This window comes from Ictalurus punctatus, chromosome 9 (genome assembly GCF_001660625.3).
Source record: "Ictalurus punctatus breed USDA103 chromosome 9, Coco_2.0, whole genome shotgun sequence".
In the NCBI taxonomy this organism is placed as follows: domain Eukaryota; kingdom Metazoa; phylum Chordata; class Actinopteri; order Siluriformes; family Ictaluridae; genus Ictalurus; species Ictalurus punctatus.
Genome location: NC_030424.2, coordinates 1,591,313 through 1,615,000, shown reverse-complemented (window position 1 = coordinate 1,615,000; position 23,688 = coordinate 1,591,313). Strand labels below are relative to the sequence as shown.

General features: G+C 43.0%; 2 protein-coding genes across 7 annotated transcripts in view; one reads left to right on the top strand and one right to left on the bottom strand.

The window, feature by feature from the left end:
• samd4a (sterile alpha motif domain containing 4A) overlaps nucleotides 1–10,145 on the top strand; it is a 45,494-nt gene extending 35,349 nt beyond the window's left edge. For 5 of the 6 annotated variants that reach the window (XM_017475776.3, XM_017475774.3, XM_017475773.3 and 2 more), the window contains 2 exons: nucleotides 2,272–2,355; nucleotides 4,498–10,145. In XM_017475776.3, the coding sequence (XP_017331265.1) occupies nucleotides 2,272–2,355; nucleotides 4,498–4,526 (113 nt within the window). In that variant the 3' untranslated portion in view covers nucleotides 4,527–10,145. Of the gene's footprint in view, nucleotides 1–917; nucleotides 1,040–2,271; nucleotides 2,356–4,497 lie in introns of those variants that run through there. The other variant, XM_053682592.1, reaches the window with a different exon arrangement.
• A 333-nt stretch (nucleotides 10,146–10,478) lies between these two features.
• gch1 (GTP cyclohydrolase 1) lies at nucleotides 10,479–22,552 on the bottom strand. The gene is made up of 6 exons (XM_017475778.3): nucleotides 22,183–22,552; nucleotides 17,774–17,883; nucleotides 15,384–15,439; nucleotides 14,616–14,647; nucleotides 13,957–14,041; nucleotides 10,479–13,228 (listed from the first exon to the last, which is right to left on the bottom strand). The coding sequence occupies exons 1-6, from the start codon at nucleotides 22,550–22,552 to the stop codon at nucleotides 13,102–13,104; spliced, it is 780 nt and encodes a 259-aa protein (XP_017331267.1). The 3' UTR covers nucleotides 10,479–13,101.
• Between the last annotated feature and the right edge of the window lie 1,136 nt (nucleotides 22,553–23,688).

Sequence of the window (23,688 nt, the reverse complement as noted above, 5' to 3'; positions counted from 1 at the left end):
TTGCAGTGTGACTTTCCTTGGGAAAATCTGCGTAGCTAGCTTAGCTAGTTGCTAATGTACACATGATAGATTACACCTTTGGTCTAGACTTGTGTCCACGGAGATATATATATATACATATATATACACACACTTTCTGATTATAGATATGTGCATTAATGAACGGAACGATTTTAAGAGTCGTCCCCCCCCGTACACGTTGTAGAAAGCGCTGCAGCTTTCGCATCGCTTCCTTTATCGTACGCGAGTATATTTTTTAACAGCGAACTATTTTTGAAGCTCGGTCTTGGTGTGCAGGAATCCCGCACAGGTCTTATATAGAGCTTATTCACAAGCATTTCATGAGTAAATGTCTTCTGTGGTCATGTGAGGTGACTGTGTGTGTGTGTGTGTGTGTGTGTGTGAGAGCTTTAGGAGCAAAGTGTTCCACTAACACACATTCCGCAGAGACAGTCGCTCCCTCACCCGCTGCCAGAGCAAAAAACCTTACATCAGTGTGTCAACACTCACTTCCTGTAGCTTGTCCTTCATAAAAGCGGACGTTCCAGCAGTGTAGAGAGAAGGGGAGCCCTGTGTGTGTGTGTGTGTGTGTGTGTGTGTGTGTGTGTGTGTGTGCAGGAGAAGGAGAACGAGAAGGAAAAGAGAAAAGGGCAGTCCGTACAATGACACTCTTTGTACGCTGTGGCTTGAGAGCCCGATTACTGTTCTCTGTCGCTCGTCTCCTTTTCATCTTCTTTCCTCTCTCCTCCTTTTTCCCGTCTTCTTCCTCCTTTCCCCGTTTTTTTCTTCCCGTCATCCTTTTCCTCCGCTGTCTCATTCTTCTGTTGCTCCTCGTCTTTTTTCTTCCTCTCTCCTCCCACTCATGTCTTCTTTTTTTTTTTGTTTGTTTGTTTCATCTCTCTCACTTCTTTCGAAAGGACCAGAAAGTGATCGTCAAACTCACCGCCTCTCTCACGAGCGCCCTGTTCGAGACTGGTGAATCCCGTTGAGTAAAGTGAGGGATATGGGGTTAAAACTGAGACATGGACTTGAGGGTGTGTTGGGGTGGGGGGGGGGGGGGGTGGGGGGGGAGTTGGAGGAGTCTTAGAGGATTTAGTACCTATAAATAGCACACGGCGTATGCACTCCGTCCATCAGTCCCATGTCTGACTCAGCCGTGTGTCCCTGTGAGGGATTTGTGAAGACCCCGGGAGTGCTGACTCAGCCTAAGACCGAGTGTTTAACACTGACTCGGATGACGCGGTGCAGTGTCTTATTACAGTACAGGGCAACCTCTCCGGCACTGATAACAACCCTCAGTACGTGGAAAATTCTCAGCCTTCAGTTTCACCTGCGAAGACAGCGCTCGTTGTTAAAAAGGATAAACCAACACGAAGACCAGAGAGCTGTCTATGGGAGAAAAGCCAGCCGTTTTGAAGCTGAGTAAAGACGGAAAATCAATCAGAGGCATCGCACAGACATTGCGCACAACCAATACGACAGTTCGGAACAAACCACTGGTGTACCGAGCAACAGACACCGAATGGGTCAATGGGCCATGGAAAACGACAACATCTGACATGCGACCAAATATGAAATGTAATTTACTTTGGACTGTTCCTATACTTTTGCTCATCTAAAAATTGGGTAATCTGATATAAAACGTTCCGTATTTTGCTTTGTTTAACACGTCTAGGTGTTGAAAAAACGAGGAAATAAAAGCTGAAATCCTAATCTCTCGTCTCGTATCCATCTTTTGATCTCAAACCCAAATGTCTTCGGTGTAGGGCACGAACAGCCTTGCCGTTCCGATAGTTTCGGATGGGACTGTTCCGATAATAAACGAATTCCGCTGAAAAATGAACGAATGTTTTGTTGTTTAATTGGGGTAAGGAATCGAACACGACGTGTCCTGCTGTGCTTCCACCACCATGACCTTATTGTTATTATTATTATTATTATTTTCCCCCACTAAAAGCATATACTTTTATATGAAGAACGCCATGTCATGCTTCTTATCCATTTATAGTTACCTCTAGCGTTGCGGAACTCGCTGCTGAACGTCTCCTTAGAGAAAACTTCCCCGCTTATTATTAGTCTTGGATTAAGTGAAACGTCCACCATCTGACCAATCAGATTGAAGAATTCGACACTACAGTCGTAGTGTAAATGTATAGTAGCGTAAATGTAGTATTTTTCTGCTCGAGTGTTCCTGTACTAACTCCCCCCTGTGTCATGTTCGCGGTGGTTCTCTGGACGATCATGTGATGTCTTTTTTTTGTTTGGTCGCAGATCTGCAGATTCCTGTGACGGAGCCAGACATCAATAATCGATTGGAGTCTCTGTGCCGCAGTATGACCGAACACGCTCTGGAAGGTAAATCATCCGTCCTTATTTCTCCGAAATCTCCCCACGGTTGCGCTGAAACCCGTGATAGAAGGCGTCTGTTCGTTTGTACCGATTATACCGGTTTGCGATGCGACGTAACGTGACACCGTTAGGACGTCACAGAGCTGAAAACTGTCGTGGCTACATCTCGTGGCTGATCGCTAACAATGAGGAAGCCAGAGGTGACGGTGGGAAGGGAACAAAAGAGGTCCCGAGACGACATGAGCTGGAGGAAGAAACCCGGAGAGACTCAGAAAGGGAACCCGTCCATTTTCCGGGTGACACCGGAGACTGCGTTTAATGAATCGTTCTTCCACAACTGTATAGCGTAATTTGGTATTAGAGTCAAGGAGGAGGCGTGGCCTAAAAAACTTGAAAGGAACCATCACGAGTACCCGAGTAAGAATTCCGAGTTGAGGGGGAATCCTTTGGTTTTTCCTGGTCAGTGGTCCAGATTCCGAATTACGACCGCTAATCTAGTCTATTGCTCAGCTGACATTATTCTTGAGGCGTTTATGAGATACTATCGCCACCTGCTGGAGTGGCATGCTCATGAGCGTGTTCATTAATTTTTTGTGTGTGTGTGTGTGTGTAGATTTCTTTTTGAAACTTTTTGAGGATTGAAACTAGGCGTTCGAAAATATCTGTTTACATGTTGACGATCCTTTACTCGTTAGCTACGTTAGTGCAAAACCCAAAGAGAGAAACTCCACACACCGAACACGTCTTAATCCTAATCGACGGACTAAAAGTTTGTGGTAAGTGACGAATGATGTACGTTCGGTTTTCGACCGATCTTAGTGGCTTTAAAGCACTCGGTTATGAGTATTTCCTCCTGTGCCTTTAAGGCAGTGCTCCTGTAAGGCAGTGGAAACACTGGAATGGGTACATTTTGTGCTTTTGGCTTGAAATGCAAAGAGTTTGGAATGTGAACAAACATGGTTTGAGGTAGCGCTGAATACTGGCTCGTTATGCCGTAAAGCACGCACAGAAAGCGTTCTTTATCGGCGAAACGTCTGAGACGGCATCCTCCTTAATTAGGTCAAACACTGCAGCCGTGCTTCCACCGTCGGCCCCCGAGCTGCGGAGGAAAATTACACTGTAGCTTTTGGACAGAGCAAGAATGTACTTTTCCGTCTCTGAGAGTTTTCGAGCGAAGCTCCTCGGTCAGTCGTCGCCGACGTAACCCGAGCTCAGAGCGGCAGCCACAACAAAACGCGGCAAATCCCTCAGACTGCTGAATAACCCCACTGCTCTGGGTGTGACTTTAGGCTGCGTGGGGAGAAAAAAAAAGAAGGTGACCGTTCCCGTGTAAAGCGGAGTTTTCCCTTCGCATAAAGAGGGTGTGTGTGTTTTTTAGTAGCCGAGCTGAGACAGAGACCCTCAGTGGCCGGACAAGTGCGGCTTTGTGTGTTTGGAGCACAGTAAGGCACTGCGGTGAGCTCAGGAATGCCCGAGCCGCTGCCCACAGAGCTGGCTGTGTTCCTGTACCACGCTCAGCCAAAACTTACCCCCAAATCCCCCACCAGAGTATTTCCCCACTACACTTTCTACTAGTGATCATAATTCATTTTATTTATGTTTTGCCTTTCGGACATTTAAACGATGGATATTGGTCATATACCTACGTGCTCTATATACTTTGGGTCCAGAAAAGAGTTTTAAAAAGGCTTTTGAATATAATACTACTACTACTACTACTACTACTACTAATAATAATAATAATAATAATAATAATACATTTATTTATGTAGTACCCTTCTGAAATAAAAGATTTGTTTGGCATTAAAGGCTCAGAACCAGGACCTCCTTTCCTGGGACTGACAGACACAGAGGCCACGCCTCCTTCACGGATACTGATAGACACAGAGGCCACGCCTCCTTCACTGATACTGATAGACACAGAGGCCAGGCCTCCTTCACTGATAGACACAGAGGTCACGCCTCCTTCACTGCTGATAGACACAGAGGCCACACCTCCTTCACTGATACTGAGAGACACAGAGGCCACGCCTCCTTCACGAATACTGATAGACAGAGGCCACGCCTCCTTCACTGATACTGTTTACGAATTAAACAGTGTAATAGTGAATGACTGACTCGTGTATGTTCTTCATTGTATATTTGTAGATGGTGTCGATCGGACGTCCACTATCTGAGAGAGCGCACGAGAAGGAGGCGGAGCTAACCATGAATTGAAGAGACGGTGGAGAGGAGGGCCGGCTTTACACCGGCTTTGTCCTTAAACTCCGCTCACTTGCTCATCTAACCAACACAGCCAGTGGTAGTGGAAGTAATGGCTTGTGGGTGTGGCTTACATGCTACCATTCACCTTCTTCTGAAAGCCTGCTGCAACTGACCAGCTCCCATCATCATCCTCGTCATCCTCATCATCATCGTCATCGTCGCCATGACTACTTTATTATTTTTATTTTATTTTTTTTTTTTACATTAGGTCATTGGATATTTTTGGGAGATACAAAGAGAACAAACAAAATAATATCGTAAAACTGATCAGAGGTACTGTATGAGGTTTGGAGAAGAGAACAGAGGACGGGGAACTCCACGAGACTTAAGGATCGTCAAGCTGCCTCGCAGCACGCCGAAACCAAAAAAAAAAAAAAACAGCCACACCCTAAACTCCAGGAGCTGATCATAACTTGCATGGGCTCACCACACCAAGTCGTTTACAGACAGCTGTCAGTCATCATCTCCAACAGCAACTTCCAGCATCAGTTTACAAGGTTTTTCGTTTTTCTCGGATTCATTTGGGAATTTCCCGGCCATTTGGGAAGCTGTTTTGTGAACGTTTCGAAGCGCGAGAGCAGCAGTGGTCAGAGAGGAGACGAGGAAGGCGCGAGATAGAGAGAGAGAGAGAGAGAGAGAGAGAGAGAGAGAGAGAGGGAAATGATGTAAGCATGTGGAGGATATGAGGTAGAACGAGAGGGGGAAGGAATGTCGTAAATGGATTCGGACGTCAAGGGAAGTGTACGAAGGCACGTGGTAAGTCAGGCTAAAGCGGATGTGTTTGCTCGGAATGGAAAGTTGATACTTGTTAAGATTCCCAGCTGGAAATCTAATTCGATAGGCATCACCGATTTTGATTTGCTCACGTGTTTGCATTTGAATGTCGTCGGAGAAGATTAACCGAAAGTGAGAGTCGTGTAAAAGTCTACGCCGGACCACTGCTCGCCGAGGAAGACGTGCTTATATTTATTCTCAGCCATACGCTCGGATTGTAAATAAACACGCGAATACAAACAGACGCGTCCGTTAGAGAGCTTTTTGAATTATACTATCCGCATGCTGGAGTGACTGGAGGGAATCGTACTCGAGTATGTAGCTCCACCTGGTGGCCAAATGATGTAACATGCAATCATGTGCCTTCACATGGACATTCGGGCATCCAAAACAACCCCGATCTACTGTGCTGATGGTTTGTGGGTGGAGACGGAAACTTTTTTTTTTTTTTTTTTTCCCTTGGCGTGAACAGGAAACATTTCACGCTCGGCTAACGTGACGTCATCCCTAGCTATATGTTACACTATGTCAGCAATTTCTCAGTGTTATAACTGATACACTTTGCAGTTCATTAACAGAAAGACTCACTGTATGAAGACTTGAAGATAACGATTATCGATACATCTTATGAGGACGGATTCAAAGAGCGCTGAAGATGAATTTAGGAAATCAGCTGTTTAGTTTGGTTCTCGTCCCTCCCGGTGTTGTCTTAAGGTCAGACAGTCGTCTAGCGTCTTGCGTTCGTAGGTTTACAGTGTGGGATAAGCTTTACGGTTTAACTTTGTGAATCTCGGCCTCTTCGTGATTTTTTCTTCTTCTTTCACTTCCGAGTAGCTGTTTGACTTTTCTGCATGGGATAGAACGTGGATTTTCGGGGCAATTTGAAAGCCCTTAAAATTAGGGCTGGGCGATAAGGCAAAAAAATATTCTATCACGATACTCGAGGACATCACTACGATACACGACGCGTATCACGATATATAATTCAGCTAATACGCCGTCTGCAGAACGAATTTGACGATACTTTTCTTTAACTCCGACAGAGACAGAGATCACGCTTTTAAAATATTACGTCTATCCATTCAGTACCGTTTAATTTTTGAATTATTAAAAGCGTTTTTTGTTTTTTTTTTTAAATAAAAAAAACAACAACAACCAAAAAAACATCACCATACCAACGATATCTCGGAAACGTGTATCGCGTGTATCGTTTATCACGATATGGATGTTATATCGATATATCGCCCGGCCCTGCTTAAAAATGAACGTTTGTAGAGTTTTGTGTATGGTAGTTGTTGGGTTTTTTTCTTCCTGATATAAGATCTTGTTTGTCGTACACTCGGTGCTGTGAAACGCTGAACTATTGAAAGCAAACATGTGCAATAGATTGGACGGAGCGTGCTGGAGAACACAAAGTAGATCATGAGTGGATCAAAGGGGTGTCCACTGGGGATGGGATCCCTTGGAATCAAACAGACGAGCAGTTATAGGTGCGGGAGCGGGCAGTCAGATATGAAGCTCGCGTGACGGGGAACGTTTCATTAACGTGGGAGTGTACTCGTGTGATGATTTTTTTTTTATTATTATTATTTTTTACTGCATTTAATCATTAATCTTTAGTAAGCGCTTTATCCTGTTCAGGGTCACCTTGGTTTAAACGACCAGCTTAGAAAATATGATCAGCTAAAGTTTGATAGAAATTCTAGTGTAACATAAGCAAACATAACTGCCAGAGATGGTAGGATATCATGAATCACAGTGTGTGTGTGTGTGTGTGTGTGTGTGTGTGTGTGTGTGTGTGTGTGTGTGTGTGCTTTTAGCTCTTCACTGCCAACAATACCAGAGTTATGAAATAGATTTACGGGCTGTTGGCTTCACACACAGCCGCACCTCAAGCTAGATAAGGTCCAAAGATGCTATCACACGTTAGCAAAGCAATAAAGTCCAGAGTGCTGAGTAAAGGGTCTCTGCTGAACAAACGTTGATATTTCTCACTTTATGGGACTTTAAAATAATAAATTTTAAAAAAGTTGGAAGGCATTTAATAACAGATATATATATATAACAGTCGGAAAAGTTCTCGAAGCTGCCTAGTGTTAGCTTGGCTAACTAGATAACGCTAAGCCTTGAGGTCGGCTAGTCGACAAGCGACAAGCTATCTGGTGTTAGCGAAGCCTTGGATCCAGCTAGATGTTATCTCAATGACATACGTAGCTGTTTTACGTTGCGTTCAGTCTGTGCTATGCTAGTCAGAAAAGAGAGAGAGAGAGTCTCGTCTTGTCTTGGTGACCGCGACAGGAAACGGAACGACTGTTTATTTATTTAACACCCATTGAGCAAACGTTTCCGAAGGTTTTACGTAGTCAGGAGTCATTGACATGAATGAACATGAACAACCGCTTCAAATCCGTCCTTCGTCCACACTTGAAAAATCGATGAAAGTTCTGAAATCGGTCTGACCGGCTGAGTTAGCCGACACGGCTGCATGTCAGCTAGCTAGCGAGCACTGCTTATCTTTCACTAGGAACTTCTCATAGGTCTCACGGGCAAGATGGGATTTATGAATCAGAAAAAGAGCCGGTAATATATATATATATATATTTTTTTCCTTTCTGTGATCATTTTCCTAATCCGCAGAATTTTTGTACTCGGAATTTTAGCAATAACGGGCTCACACGCTAGCTCCCTAGCTATCTCCTGTATAACAGTCCTGAAGCGTAACTAGGTCTGATTTCTCTGAGAAAGATCATGTAAACTGTGACTAATATTAATAATTCCAAAGCGGACGTCCTTTTCAACGCACCCACACGCCTGAGAAACTTCTCCTCTTGCTCTCCAGAGACTTGAAAGCAACAGAATGAGGCACTTTTGCAACGTTCCCTAAGAATGACACTCTTAACGTGAGTTGAAATAGATGGGGCAGAGCATGGACTATCACTGCCTTACACACACACACACACACACACACACACACACGTGGTAAAAAGCCGTGTCAGAGAATGCCTCCATTTTGTGTGTAATAGCGCTTTAAAAGTGAGATGCGTTCAATGGCACCTTTGATTCTCTAGATCGTTACAAGTCATGCTTCTTCTTTCCTGCCTATGATTAACCTTTAAAGGAAAACGTTTTCTCGACGCATGCTCTTAAACCGCCGTGAGGCTTCGTGTGTGTGTGTGGGTCTCATTCGAGCGGTGCGTTTGTGTAACAGCCACTCAACACTGCCGTTTGAACGAACCCCTATTAGCAGATTCAAATGATTATTTATTGGTTCTTTTTTTTTTTTTTTCTATCATTGTCGCAGATGTTATTGTATACATTAGATGTATTATTTAAGATACCATATGTATTAACTCGCTATGGCTGGTAACCATAAGTACATCTCATATCATTTTGTTATTTTGTTGTCGTTTGTTTTTTGTTTTGTTTTGTTTTTTCCTCTTTATCCGAAAAAAAAAAAAAAGTATTTTATCGTCCTCATTTGATTTCGTCCTTTCTTCGCGTCGTGTAAATCGCTCGCGCCGGGATCCAGATGGGATCGGGGATCGCATGCCGTACAGCGCAGTGTCGGAGTTCAGGCCTCGGCGTTTTAACGCACCGTCGTAGAGTAGATGATAAACGCAAAGCTGACGTCTCAGATGGTTCTTGCAGTCGTGTGGCAGTCGGCATGAGACGATGCTGGGAGCTTCAGGAAGTGATCGGTGTGTGTGTGGGCGCGTGTTTCTCACGAGGCGTTAACGACAGATACGGCTAGATAGAAAACGTGTCGAACCCCCCTCCCCCCTCCATTCGAAACCAAGAATGCCCGCTAGGCTCCTGCGTCATCATCGGAACGAAGAAGAGCGCTCTCTGTCCGAACAACAGACGCAAACGAGCCGCACATATACACGAGTTTATTAAGTACACCTGCACCGCTCGTACCAGGTCAGTACTACGAGTGGGTGTACCTAATAAACCGGCAACCCAGTGTACAGCCCATACGGCGCGATTCTGCGTTCGTTTAACTGCACACGACTGCAACCCAAAGGTCAAAGAGAAAGATATTCCAAAGTGTTTGATTTTATTTTTTTATACTGGCTCTGTTCATTAGTCATATTGCGTAATTATCTTTCTTTTTTCTTTCTTTCTTTTTTTTTTTTTTTAAAGGAAAACAAATCTGCATCTATACTGTACGCTATACCGCTTTACTGTGTCCTTTAATTACCTTCAAGAGCCGATGTCCTGTATTGACTGCAGGCTTATATATAAATATATAAATAATACATATATTTAAACAACAACAAAAAAAAAAACATCATATGTTTAAAAAATTACAAAAAACAAACAAACAAACAAACAAAAAAAAAGTAATTTATATTTTAAAAATGCATGTGAGGCTGGGAAGTCGTATTTAGAATAACAAATGGCAGTGCCTTTTTCCTCTCGTTTTTTTTTTTTTCTTTCTTTTTTTTCGGATATTTAGCCGAAATGTAAAGGATTTTATATGGATTTAAAATATTTAGTGGTTAATAACAAAGCTGGAAGCATTGACTGTTTAAAAAAAAAAAAAAAAAAGGAAAAAAAAAAAAAAAAGATCAATCCAAACAAACAAATTGTTGGTTTTATGAATTTTTTTTTAATTATTATTATTATTATTATTATTATTTTTTAAGAAGCACGTCCTTTTGTTGGCCTTGTCTGTCAGATAAACACTTCAGTACTGCTTAGGTACTTTCAATGCTGATATGAAGTTATATGAATTAAACCTGTTTGTACAACAATCCGATTTCTCTCTGTGTGTGTGTGTGTGTGTGTGTGTGTGTGTGTGGTGTCTGTGAGTAAATGTAATACGTTTTGTAATAACGTCTTGTAATACGTTTTCAAACTCACGCTGCAACTTGACATTATATAATTCTTGCTCTTCTCCTCGGAGGAGTGACGCTGAACGCGACCCTGAAGAAGACGGCGAGAAGCGCCTCGGGTAAATAAGACTTAAGTCTGCAGCTGAGCGTTTCGGCTTCGGTAAAGACGTATTCTCTCTCTCTCTCTTTATGAGGTTCTTTTTAAATAAAGTTGAGAAAAGGTTTACCATAAAAAAAATAAATAATAAATGATACGACTACTGGCCACTTTAATAGGAACACCTGCGTACACACCGGTTCTGTGGGCGGGTGGAAACATCTTGTAGACGAGCGAGATCGGAGGGTTCGCGCTAACAGGAAGGCTCCGGTAAATTATCCACCGCGCTTTACAACCACGACGTGTAGAAGAAGCATCTCGGCAAGCACTAGACTTCAAAGGTTGAGCGGGGTGGACTAGAGCAGCAGCAGACCACATCGGGTTCCATTCCTGTAAGCCAAGAACAGGAATCTGATGATGATAATAATAATAATAATAATAATAATAATAATAATAAACCTTAGGTTCCAAGTATAAATCCTTCAGAAAGCAAAGAATCCTGAACTATCCGAAGATATGCCGCGGGATGTTTTTCTGCTTCTTCTAACAAAAACAAAAACTTTCAGCACGGTTACAAGCGATTTTCAAACAGAATTTATTCGATGAACTTAACATCAGTTTGCTGTAAATGAACACTGAAGTGTACTCAGGACTGGGGGAGTCCCTGTGAAGGCCACATGAACAGGACTGGAACACCAACGTCAAGTGTTCGCTTTCTCACTTACGTTTACGTAAGAACACCCACATCCATACATCCATACATGATATATCTCAAAAGTTATATATATATATATATTCATTCTTCTGAATATATCATTCAAAACATGAAAACACAACAAATTACTTTAGGTGGTACATTCAAAATAAAATAGATCATATATTTTGTGTGTGTGTGTGTGTATATATATATATACACACACACATCATCATGACGAGTTAATAGAAATTTCTCTGGACGTTATGAACATTTGACATGTATATAAATATCTGAGTAGTAAACTATGTTTTCTTTGAGGCTTGGATTTCGATCGCGTGCATCACCGGCGCTGCGAGAGGGAAAATGCTCACACTGATCAACATCGTTATCAAAGTTCAGATCGTTTTCATATCTCAACTTCAAACTTTGGTCCTTGCACAACAGCGAGAAAGAAGAGAAAGAAAAAAGAAAAAGATGGTCCTATATCAGAGGAGTGAAGAAGACTGACGGCCTTCGGTACAGTAACGCGCTCACACGGACAGGACACGACATGGTGCCGAGTGGATCATGCGTGGGTCATCGGGTGCACGGAACAGAGTTAATACAGTTTGATGACTGAACTACACACCTCACACACCGACACGTGACACGTGACAGTACAGTTTGGATACACGGATCTGGGATTAAAAGTTTAACAGAAAAATGGGTGAATTACAGAAACAATTCATGTGTTTAAGTTCAGATTAAATTTATGGCCGTTTATTCTTTCAGGCCATCAGATTAAAGCAAGAAACAACCTCTCAGTTTAAACCAATCAGAATCTCTTACCGCTATCAGTTTAAACCAATCAGAATCACGGCATCTATCAGTTTAAACCAATCAGAATCTCTTATCGCTATCAGTTTAAACCAATCAGAATCACAGCATCTATCAGTTTAAACCAATCAGAATCTCTTATCGCTATCAGTTTAAACCAATCAGAATCACAGCATCTATCAGTTTAAACCAATCAGAATCTCTTATCGCTATCAATTTAAACCAATCAGAATCTCTTACCGCTATCAGTTTAAACCAATCAGAATCACAGCATCTATCAGTTTAAATCAGAATCTCGTACCTGTATGTGTTAAGTTTCTATGTGATGTGTATATTCTATTTATGCTTTTACTACATTTTATGACTTTGATTCAATTGTTTATTATTCTTATCAACAATTCAAAATTAAGAGCATTGTTTGGGAATACACCCCCATTATCCCCAACATCCGTCACTTTCCTCTCACTTAAATTCGATTAGGTTGTGAGTTTTTCTGTTCATACAGAGTATAAGGTATTAGGGGGTAGCACAACCCAAAATCATGAAATACAACCCGACAGGTCTAATTAATATTTCAGGTTTTCCATGGTGACTTGCAGCAACGAAAGTACACAGTTTTTGTGCGTGCGTGTGTGTGTGTGGATTTTTTTTGTTTGTTTGTTTTTTACACTGACTGAACATTTCTACTCATTTCACCTTTTTTTAAAAAGTAAAAAAAAAAAGTTACATACTGCAGCTCTAATGCGGGTCAGATCACACGTGTTTGGATAGAAATACGGCAGCGGTAGCGTCCCTGTTTAAAATCACCCTAGGTCTGTCAGCGAGTCAGTGTTAGGACACCGAGTGGTATTTATGGTGGTATAATGCATCTGGCAACTGAATAAATATGAGTGGCTAAAAGGGTTTTTACATTTTTTAAAATCTTTTATCATTTGTCAAAAAACTTGTTGCCATGATGATGTTGTTACAGTGATGAAAACTGTCGGCTATATTAGAATTTGAGTCTGTGGACCTATAACCATCTGAAAACCATGAAAAAGCACTCAAAATCTCTGTGCGCTGGAGCGCACACACACACACACACACACACGTAAAAACACTAGGAGGGGTGGTTTAACTGAGGTATCTCCCACTCTGAGATAGCAAGTGCTGGGAGAACACACTCGCCAGCAGCACAACCTCCCCTTCGAGGCCAGTACAGAAACAACATGATGGTGAAGGATGGACGCGTCGGAGAAGGATGTCTGATCCACACGTGGCTCGTCTCAGCTCCGGATCAGTGTGAGGAACTCGTCTCTGGTTTTGGGGTCCTCGCGGAAAACGCCCAGCATAGTGCTCGTCACTGTTTTACTGTTCATCTTCTGCACGCCTCGCATCACCATACACATGTGACTGTCGAGGAGAGAGAGAGAGAGAGAGAGAGAGAGAGAGAGAGAGAGAGAGAGAGAGAGAGAGAGAACAACACAAACATTAACAAAGCACTTTCAGGGAAGATATTCAGACCTTTTCCTGTAGAACAGATCAACATATAAGCTCAATATACAGACAGGTGACAAATTAAAGGAAAAAACCCAACATAAAGCATGTTAACTAGTCAGGACATTGTTGGTTTCTGTGTAGAGTAGCGTGACTATGTTTAGATGGGAAAGGGGAGGGGTGTGAGCCCCTCGCTGGCCAAACAATTCACACCGCTCCACAATAACTTTGGTACAGAGATAAAAACGTACAGCACGACTAAAGCCTTTTCGATAGTAAACACTGTACACTACTGCCGCAATAAAATGACAAAAAACATTTAAACCTAGAAAACTAAGTTTAAAAAAAAAAAATTATTAAAAAATACGTGAGTCTTGGTGCCGGTCTCGTCCGTGCCTGGGTTTCCCAGCTCTTTTGACTGACGCTTATTGCGCAATTGTATCGAGGAGTACTTCGTCTTCATCTTTCGTTACGTTGGTGACGTACGTAGGTGAGCTCGAGTCTTTCGGTCACGAGGCTCCGAACGTCGGACCTTTTCGTTTAGTTTTACGCTCAAATTGAAAACGAGTACAAAAAAAAAAAAAAAAAAAAAAAAAAAAAAAAAAATAGACAGCATGCTGTGCGAGTAATAAAGGAGTTCGTACGTTGCCTCGACGACCACTCCGACTCCGGCGGGCTGTAGAGCTTCGGTGATGGCGACGGCGATCTGTTTGGTGAGACGTTCCTGCACTGAAATCGACAAAACACCAAACAAACAAACAAATAAATAAATAAGTACACAATGTTCTAATCGTACGTTAACATCTCAGTTTGAGTGTGACCGTACAGAGAAAGAAACGCTGACAGAAAAGAGAGAGGAGTGAAAGAAAGAAAAATACACACACACACACACATTTTATATATATATATATATATATATATATATATATATATATATATATATATATATATATATATATATATATATATATATATATATATAGAAGGGAATTGAAGGGAAGGAAGCAAGAGAATGAGGGGAAAAAATGAATTCATAGGCCCTATAGAAATTTGACAAGATGAGGAGACAGGGGCAGTACGAACAATAGATACAAAAAACGGAAAGAAAAAAAAATGAGAGTGAGAGAAATAAAAACAGGATGAAAACGAAGTACGGGAATGGAGAAAGGACGAAAGAAAGAAAATCCTGAGGGGGAAAGAAGAGGGAAGGAGTGGTAAGGCATGACACAGGGTGAGCTGGACCTACGAAAGAGGAAAGGGAGAGAAAGAGAAAAATAGTTGTTTAACAAAAGCGGATCGTTACCTTGCAGCCTTCTGCTGTAGATCTCAACGATCCTGCAATGAGAGAAACGCAGAGAGACACGATGATGTGCGTGTCTCTGTGTGTGTGTGTGTGTGTGTGTGTTGTAAGAGAAAGCGCTAAGCCTCAGGTATTAAGGTCAGAGAGGATCAGTGTGGTCTCGTACGTACTGGAGTTCTAATCTTCTTAAATGCTACACACACTTACACACTTACACGCGCAGAAACAAAGCGGGGACGTACACAGGCTTCGGCGTAGTGACCGCAGCCTGCTTTAATAAGGCTTACCGTTTCGCGCGCTCAGGAACGGCAGCGTTAATAAAAACGCTATTGCAGCTTTCTCCGAACACGGGTTAATACTCGAGTCTGAATTACGCGGTCCCGGCCTTAACATCGACGCAACTTGAAAGGAGCAACTTGTATATTATTACCCATGATGCACCAGAAATCCGGTGCACAGCTAATGCATACTACCTACAATGCACAGATTCTGTTCACTACTGGACAAATAAATAAATAAATAAAATTTAAAATGTAAACATCAGGTTAGAGTAAACAAAGAAGATTAATCACGTTTCTCGCCGTCTTTTATAAATTCGAGCTTATAAGCAAAGTCGACGCTGAAGTCGGAAAACTAACAAAAAAAAAACAAACAAAAAAAAAAAACGTTTACGTGAAAATGATGTAGTGCTCGCTTTGTGGTGCTTGGGCCCCGAGGATTGCTCGAGGAATGCTCTGTGAGTGTGTGCGTGTGTATGATTATTTTACACACCTTGCCAGTTTGCTGAGGCCGAGAACCCTCTTGTTAGGTAGGTAGCCTATGTGGACCTGCAGGCAGCGAAACACAAAGTCGAATTCAAAAGTACATTTCATACGCAGCACTGAGCTGAACGTGGACAGAAAAAAACGCATGACGCTTCGCCGAGCGTGAACTTCCTGCGAACGCCGGTGGTGAAGAGATGAATCGGTTTCATCAGTTTCTGATTTTGAGAGAGAGAGAGAAGGGGGGGGGGGGGGGGATTAAAGGCAGACAGAAAAGAAGAGAAAGAGACAGCATGAAGACGGAAAGAGATTTAAAAACAAAAGCAGAGGAAAAGGAAAGAGCAGCAAAGATTAAGAACAAGCGAGAGAGACGGGGAGAGAGAGAGAGAGAGAGAGAGAGAGAGAGAGAGAGAGAGAGAGGGGGACTCAGTGTGTGTTTAGAAGCTCTCTCGCCCTCAGGCCTTGAGCAGAAGCTCCACTCAAATGTCAGCAACAATGTGATGAAGCTGAGCAGGAGAAAGGGCAACGCGTGTACACACACACACACACACACACACGGTTTACTAACGTTGTGAGGACCTAATTATTAATGCAGCTAATTAACGCTATGCCTACACCTAAATAAGGTTTAATAGCCAAAACGAAACCTTCTGGCTCTTTATGGTTTTGTTTTTGGTAAATAAAAGCTGACGTTAAATAAAACTGGTTTATGGAAATCTACATCTCCGTTATGAAGATGATGTTGGGTTCATTTTGTAAATTAAAATGAGATAAAGGTTACAGTTGTATTAATGTGAAATAAAATAGATGGACTCATAGATGAGCAGTGAGAAGAGTGTGTGATGTGTGTAAGTGATGTGAAGCATGAGAGCACACCTGAGTGCGTTGATGTGTGTGTGTGTGTGTGTGTGTGTGTGTGTGTGTGTGTGTGTGTGTGTGTGTGAGAGATGCTGACAGGCCTGGATATCAGTGATGGAGGATGAAAAAAGGTGGACGCACAGCCGACTGAATGATTATTGTCGCAGGCATGGAGAGATGAGGAAGGACAAATGTGGGCTGAGAGAGAGAGAGAGAGAGAGAGAGAGAGAGAGAGAGAGAGAGAGAGAGAGAGAGAGAGAAAAGGGAGTATAAGAGAGACACAGATAAAGACATAGCGAGGGAGAGAGAGATGAAGAGACAGAGAGAGAGAGAGAGAAAGAGAGAGAGAGGGACAGAGAGAGAAAGTGTGAGACACACACACACACAGAGTGAGACAGAGAGACAGATAATATGTGGGAGAGACAGAAAGATAGAGAGAAAATCATAGAGAGGGACAGAGACAGACAGAAAAGGGAGTGAGAGCCCGAGACAGAGACACAGAGAGAGACACACACACACACACACACACACACACAGATATAGAGAAGAGACAGAGAGAGAGACAGATAAATAGATAGATAGATAAATAGAGAGAGAGAGACAGAAAGGGAGCGAGACAAGAGAGAGAGAGATCTATATAGAGAGAAAGACAGAAAGAGAGACATGTCAGCAGGGACAAGGAGGAAAGTGATGACACCGAACAAACTAAATTGTGGGTAGAAAAATAAATATTCTGGAACACCTCTGCGTGGGTGCGTGTGTGTGTGTGTGTGTGTGTGTGTGTGTGTGTGTGTGCACGTGTGTGTAGTGCGAGATCGATGGCTGGTCCTGTCATCACCAGCATGTGTACACTGACAGGACTCGGCTGCGTCTCTTTTGTGTGAGACGGAGCACAGCTGCTGCGCTGTAAGGGGCGTGGCGCGTCTCGTGTATCTCGTGTGTCACTCGCAGTTTCCGTGTTTGCGTGGGACTTTCCCTCCATTCTTCTGGGAGAGTTAATTACTGCTATTCATGTCATCTTTCTCAGACAGGAAAGAAATCTACTCGGTCCAAAGGTAAGCGTGTGGACACGCCCCGCCCCGCGCCGCTCCGTCGGTGCTCTCAGTGCAGTTCAGTGTTTACTTTAGTTTCTCACAGGAACTCCGATGCTAACGTCGAGCTAACAGGTTTATAGCTCATAGCTAGCGTGTTCTCAGAGAGGAACGTGATTGGACGGAGGGCTTTACGCTTCACAGGAACATGAAAAGCGGCGAAGGAAAAAAGAAAGAAAAACAACAGATAGAGATTGACAGACAAAAAGAAAGATAGAACAGCAGACAAAGAAAGAACAACATATAAACAGAGACAGAAAGAAAGAATGACAGATGATAGATAGATTTATAATTAAATAATAATAATAATAATAATAATAATAATAATAATAATAATAAGGCAGTGTTTTGGCTTTAACCATGTGATTAATTATGCACGGAATCCTGCACTTATTTATTTTATGATGATCTTTCGCTCGGAGGAGAAAGGTGCACAGGGCGTGGTCCTTACTCTGCCGAAGATGGGGACGAGGTGGTGCTCGCACATGGAGAACATGTCGATGTCCTTCACGATCACCATCTCGTCGTGGTCTTCGTCGAAAATGGCGTCGTTCAGAACATCTGCAAACATGAAGAAGAGACGCACACATTCACACACTTCACACGCCATCCCTCCTCTTCCTCACATCACACTCCTCTCACGTCAAATCCGAGTAAACACGTCCTGCTTTATCTCTCTGCCTTTCTCACGCGGGCTTTCTCATTTCCTGACTGCTATCTCTCAGCCGTGTGAGAACACGGACACGGGGCCTGTCGCTCCACAGCCGTCCGTTAACGAGGCGGTTTATCTCGGGTCTGATCGTCACGCCAATAACGCTGATGACGAAGGAGCTTTAATATTAAAGCCACAATAACCAGGTCTGATCCCTCGTCTGATCCCTGGTCCGATCCCTCATAACACTCAGTCAACACTGACCGAAGTGTATTACTGTTCCTTTATTTATGTTATCGAGCAGAGAGAGAGAGAGAGAGAGAGAGAGAGAGAAAGAAGGGGGGGGGGGGGGGAGAGAAAGATTTTACTTTTAACAGTCCTTTATTTTAACCATTCATGACGTGTCTATCGTTCTTACAGCAAATAAATAGCATCTCTAAATGCCTAAATACTTAATAGATAGATAAAAAGATAAATAGTTGGACGAATAAATTTTTTTTAAAAATGTGTTTCTGTTAAAAAGTTAACATTAATGATTCATTTTCAACACAACATAAAGCCTCGCCCTGCCCCCAAACCTTACAGACGTCCTGCAGTCAAATTCAATTCTGAGCCTGGCCTTTGAGAGAACGAGAGAGAGAGAGAGAGAGAGAGAGAGAGAGAGAGAGAGAGAGAGAGAGAGAGAGAGAGAGAGAGAGAGAGAGAGAGAGAGAGAGAGAGAGAGAGAGAGAGAGAGAGAGAGAGAGAGAGAGAGAGAGAGAGAGAGAGGGTAATAGATACAATAGAAAATGAAAAAGATTAGGAGATAAACCCTGTAGATGTTAAAGGGTCTGGGCCTCTTTCCTGATATTTACTGTGAGCAGAGTGGAGAGAGGAGAGAGTAGAAAGTGGAGAGAGAGGAGAGAGAGTAGAAAGTGGAGAGAGAGGAGACAGAGGAGAGAGAGTAGAAAGTGGAGAGAGAGTAGAAAGTGGAGAGAGAGTAGAGAGAGTAGAAAGTGGAGAGAGAGGAGACAGAGGAGAGAGCTGACAGACTAGAACCTGATGTGCTCTTCTGCTGGAGGTTCAACGTGTTGTGATGCTTTTCTGCTCACCACGGTTGTACAGAGTGACTACTCAAACCAGTCTGGTCTTTCTCTTACTGACGATACCCGCAGGACCGCTGCACACTCGGTCGAGTGTATATTTCATTAGATTTCTGAATTCAGGGCAACTTTAAAATTCATTCTCAACTCTGAAAAGCTAGGAGGTGTTGATTCATTTCCTCCAACAACTAACAGGGGTCACACCAGTCACCTGGCTTTGTGTCTGGCCACGCTGTTGGTTAATTTCCTTCATCAGCACAACCCCAAGTCCTTCACTACCTCCACAGTGTTGTTTCCTTCTACAATAAACACGAACAGTGTTAGAAAAATATTCTCAATTATACTTCGGTTACTTAAGTTACTGAGTATTTTTTTCCCCTTTATACCATTTCAATTAATAGCCAACCAGGCACCCTTCTAGTGCATGTGTGTGTGTGTGTGTTGTTTAAAACAACAACCTTTCATTGAAGTAGAATATAACCACTCAGTCAAACTCAACCTGAGGGCAGCAGCTGTTCAATGACACACACACACACACACACACACACACACACACACAACAAAAGAACAGGAAATCAAATCAGCGTCAGGCTCGAGCCGTCCCTCAGCCCCGCTCCCATCCCCACGAACACCACACACTCAATTACACTAACCGAACGGCCCTGCACGCGCACCAGCACAAACACACACGCAAAAGATAATGAGTTGCCATGGATACCCTTTAAATTGGGGAGATGTCAACGAGCGGTTCAGCTGCTCGAACCCTGAAATAAAGGACGCAATCGGCTCAGCCCGTGCCAGACGTCAGTGACGCACGCGGCAAACAAAACGTGACGCCAGTTTCACCCACAGATTCACCACCGTTTACACGTTTAACGCTGAAACCACCGCCGGCCCTTTCTGATAGGACAGAAAGAAAGAAGCCAAATGGGAAGAAAGAAAGAACAGACAGACCAAAAGAATGACGGAAAGGATGACAGACAGACAAAAATCGACAGACAGAAAGACAAATAGATTAACAGAGAGAAAGAAAGAAAGAAAGACAGCCAAAAAGAATGACAAAGATCAACAGACAGATAGACCGCAAGAAAGAACAACAGACAAAAAGAACAGCAGATAGAGAGACCGATAAATAGATAGATAGAATGACTAAGAACAGCAGATAAAAAAGAAAAAGAAAGATAGACGAGGTTCTGTGCTGATGCTAGGAACAGGCCTCTATATGTACATAGGGATGGAAACTTTCTACAGAATCACTAATGAAGTGATTTAAATAAAGTCAATATAATAAATAAACTTCATTAATACCCCCTAACCCTTCTTTTAATAAACCCTAAATCAGTCGGCTCGTCATGGTGCTGCTAATCAGCCAAAAGCGACGCTTGTGCCAAAACCTACCGTACACCCTGTACTGTACACAACTAACACCTGAACTCAGGGCGTTTATTCAAACTAGCCATCGAATATTTCTATAAAACTATTTGTTTATTAAATCGGACGAATAATTCAAAGCGGATTTCTTTCAAAGCGCACGATCAGGGAAGGGGTGGCGAATGTTCCAACCAATCACACACGAGAAGCCTGAGGGCCAGGTTGTCTTGACCAATCACGTGCGAGATAAGCATTTTGTACATGTCGCCGCTCCTCACCAGGGTGAAGGTCGCCAGGGGCACTGAACTCTGAGCTGAGCGCTTGCACATGAGGCTTTTAAGACTGGAAATCATGCCAAATGCTCAACAAATGAGGGCCCTAAAATGCTGTCCAAACCAGGACCAGATGTGTGCATCTGGGTAAAACTAAGAGGGGCGGCTCCCTGCCTCCACCACTCACAGTACAGGAGCAGAACAGCGACGTTATTTTAGTCCACGGTAATACCAAGGATCCTCAGAACAAGTTCATTTCACACTAGCTGGACAACTGAAAAACCAACACACACACACACAAACACACACACACACACACACAATATATAAATATATATATATATAAAAGGAAGTACACTTTGAGGAAAACTGATTTCTTTACAGAGAACAATGGATAAACAAAGGTGAGGTTTTTGAGAAGTAAACCGTTTGAAAGGAAACATGAATGGAATGAAGAACATCAGACGGGTGAAACCTGTTACAGCCGAGTTCCCAGGAACTCCTGCCAAGAGCCGTCCGTTATCCGATAAACCCAGCTCAATACTAAAAAATCCTGGAATTAAGACTGCTTTTTAAAGTTCGGCGCGATCGCCACCGTCGCCATACGTACTCCGACGTTCGTCATACAAAGCTGCTTTTTAACGAAGCCGTAATAAACGCCAGTTATGACCGCGGTCTGAACGGCCTCGCGTGATCGCACACATGAACCGCGTTCATACCGTACAGGTGACACACACAGACACCGCGTGCGTACGTGGCTTGGAAATGCGCTCGAGACGTTGAGAACGGACGGGATCAGGACGTTTCCGTGGTAACGTGCGATTATCAGTTTTATATAGCAGTTTGGGATAAATAAATGATTTCATCTGGACGTGGCTTGCAATATGATCCACACTCGTCGCCGGCTTAAGACTCAGACATTCGCTTGTTTATACGGACACATCGGATTTAACATTTTTCAATGAGAATTGACTCGTTTTTCTGTGTTTTCAGATATACTTTCACACGCATAACTCGGCGGTAGCTCAGCGGTTAAGACGTCGGACAACTGATCAGAAGGCCCTTAAGCAATGCCCTTAAATATTAACCGCTCAGTTGTATGAATGAGATCAGCAGCGTCTGTCAAACAGTGTAAATGTAAACATAACTTAAAATTGCTTATCGACAGCCAGGGGAAGGCTTGAAATCCTGGTCTCGGGATCCGGGTCCTAGTCTAGCTACAGGTTCTCTGTGAAGATGATCTGCTCTACAGAACAACAGATCCCAAACTCATAGGGTTGATCTACGCGGACGTCCTCCTGCCGATAACTATACCCTATACTTTATTTTAGTGTGCGCTCCCGACCCATCGTAAGTTGAATTGGGTGTGTTAGAGAAGGTCTCGGTCTCTCTCTCAGCTCTCTCTTTGTCTCAGGCTCTCTCTCTCTGTCGGTTCTCCAGGACCAGGATCAGGACCCTGTTCCCTCCCAACATCATAACTCACCTATGATTTTCTCCTGATAACCCTTGGTGAAGAACTGCATGGCCGTGGCCGCCCGGTAAGGCGTCTTCAGCAGGCCTTGTCTCTGCGGATCTTCTCCCAGACCCCTGAGGATGGTGGTGTAGGCGGTGACGATACCCGGCAGGCTCATCTCGTTGTCCTCCACGCTCCGAGTGCGCTCTTCCCTCCAGCTCTCCATCACAGACGAACACGGGGCGCGGGTGCCGCTGGACTTCTCACCTTTGGGCGTCTCTTTAGGTGTGCCGTTCCACTTGGGCATCTTCTCCATCCCGTCCAGAAGTCCGTTCAGGGCAGCGTCGTTGCTGGACGTGGCTTCGCTTTCTCTTTGACTCGGTTTGGAGCGCTCCATCATAGCAGCGGTGATCTCTGACCTTTCTGGTATAAAGTGTATAACATATAGTACTTATATACAGTTAGATTTAACTGTCGCTTTAATGTGACACGTTTAAGCGTATAATATTTTAATATTACGTATTAATACCATTTTACAATATTAATTCTACTTCTTTAAGCCATAATTAAAACTAATCATGTAAGAGCTGTATGAGTGCTCTATCACTTTAAGAGTCACAAATAATTCAACTGTATTAATTATGCAGGCTTTGCATTAATAGCCTCTAAAACAGCTCAATTATAATTAGTGTACTTGTTTAAATCTTTGTATTAACCTTATTTCATCTTTCGCTGAGAATAATAATGAAATATAAACATATAGAAAGCACTCACTCGTGTGAAGTTTCTCCGTTTCACTGCTCAAGCCTCAGCTGCCTTTTCTCCTCAGGTTGTGTGCACGCGCCGAGCACCTCAACCTTTATAACCGTATGCTAATTCCTGACGCGCTATTGGTCACTCTGGCCGCGCACGTCACCCTTAGGGAGAATCTCTAAGCAAGGCGTTGATTGAACGGAGTGCACTGCGTAGGTCGCGAAACACTGTTCGATGCCAATCTGTCTATAGTGCGCCTACAGAGGGAGCAGCGAGAGATTCGGGATTGGACCACGTTTAAAGGCGTTTTAAGCGGATGAGACACTAATAACGTTAGAGAAGCAATGTGGCACCGATGTTCTTCATCACGATGCTCTGTATTTTTAAATATCCAACCATTAGACGTTCCAAAACGTACTCATCTTATTCAAATGTGTATTATAATTCATAATTTTGGGGATATCTTGGAAAATATTCAACACCAATGATCCCATTCGGATTAAAATCATATCCACAAACTTATATGTATGTTTGATTTATTGTGTGACCACAAATCCACTTTTAGAATATTGGCCACAAGAGGTAAATATGTACCACCATATATATATATATATATATATAGTTACAATGCATACTAACTGACCACTTTATTAGGAACACCTGTACACCTGCTCATTAACGCAATTATCCAATCAGCCAATCATCAATAACTTAAATTAGTTCATTAAATGAGTAAATTGACTGTGATATGGTTATTGGTGCCAGATGGCTGGTTCGAATATA

Excerpts from the sequence above, each read along its gene's own strand:
- gch1 (XM_017475778.3), bottom strand. The coding sequence starts at position 22,552 with ATGATGGAGCGCTCCAAACCGAGTCAAAGAGAAAGCGAAGCCACGTCC. Across the intron at positions 17,884-22,182 it reads TTATCAGGAGAAAATCATAG|ATGTTCTGAACGACGCCATT; the intron begins GTGAGTTATGAT and ends TCATGTTTGCAG. Across the intron at positions 15,440-17,773 it reads TCGTCCCCATCTTCGGCAGA|GTCCACATAGGCTACCTACC; the intron begins GTAAGGACCACG and ends CGCTGCCTGCAG.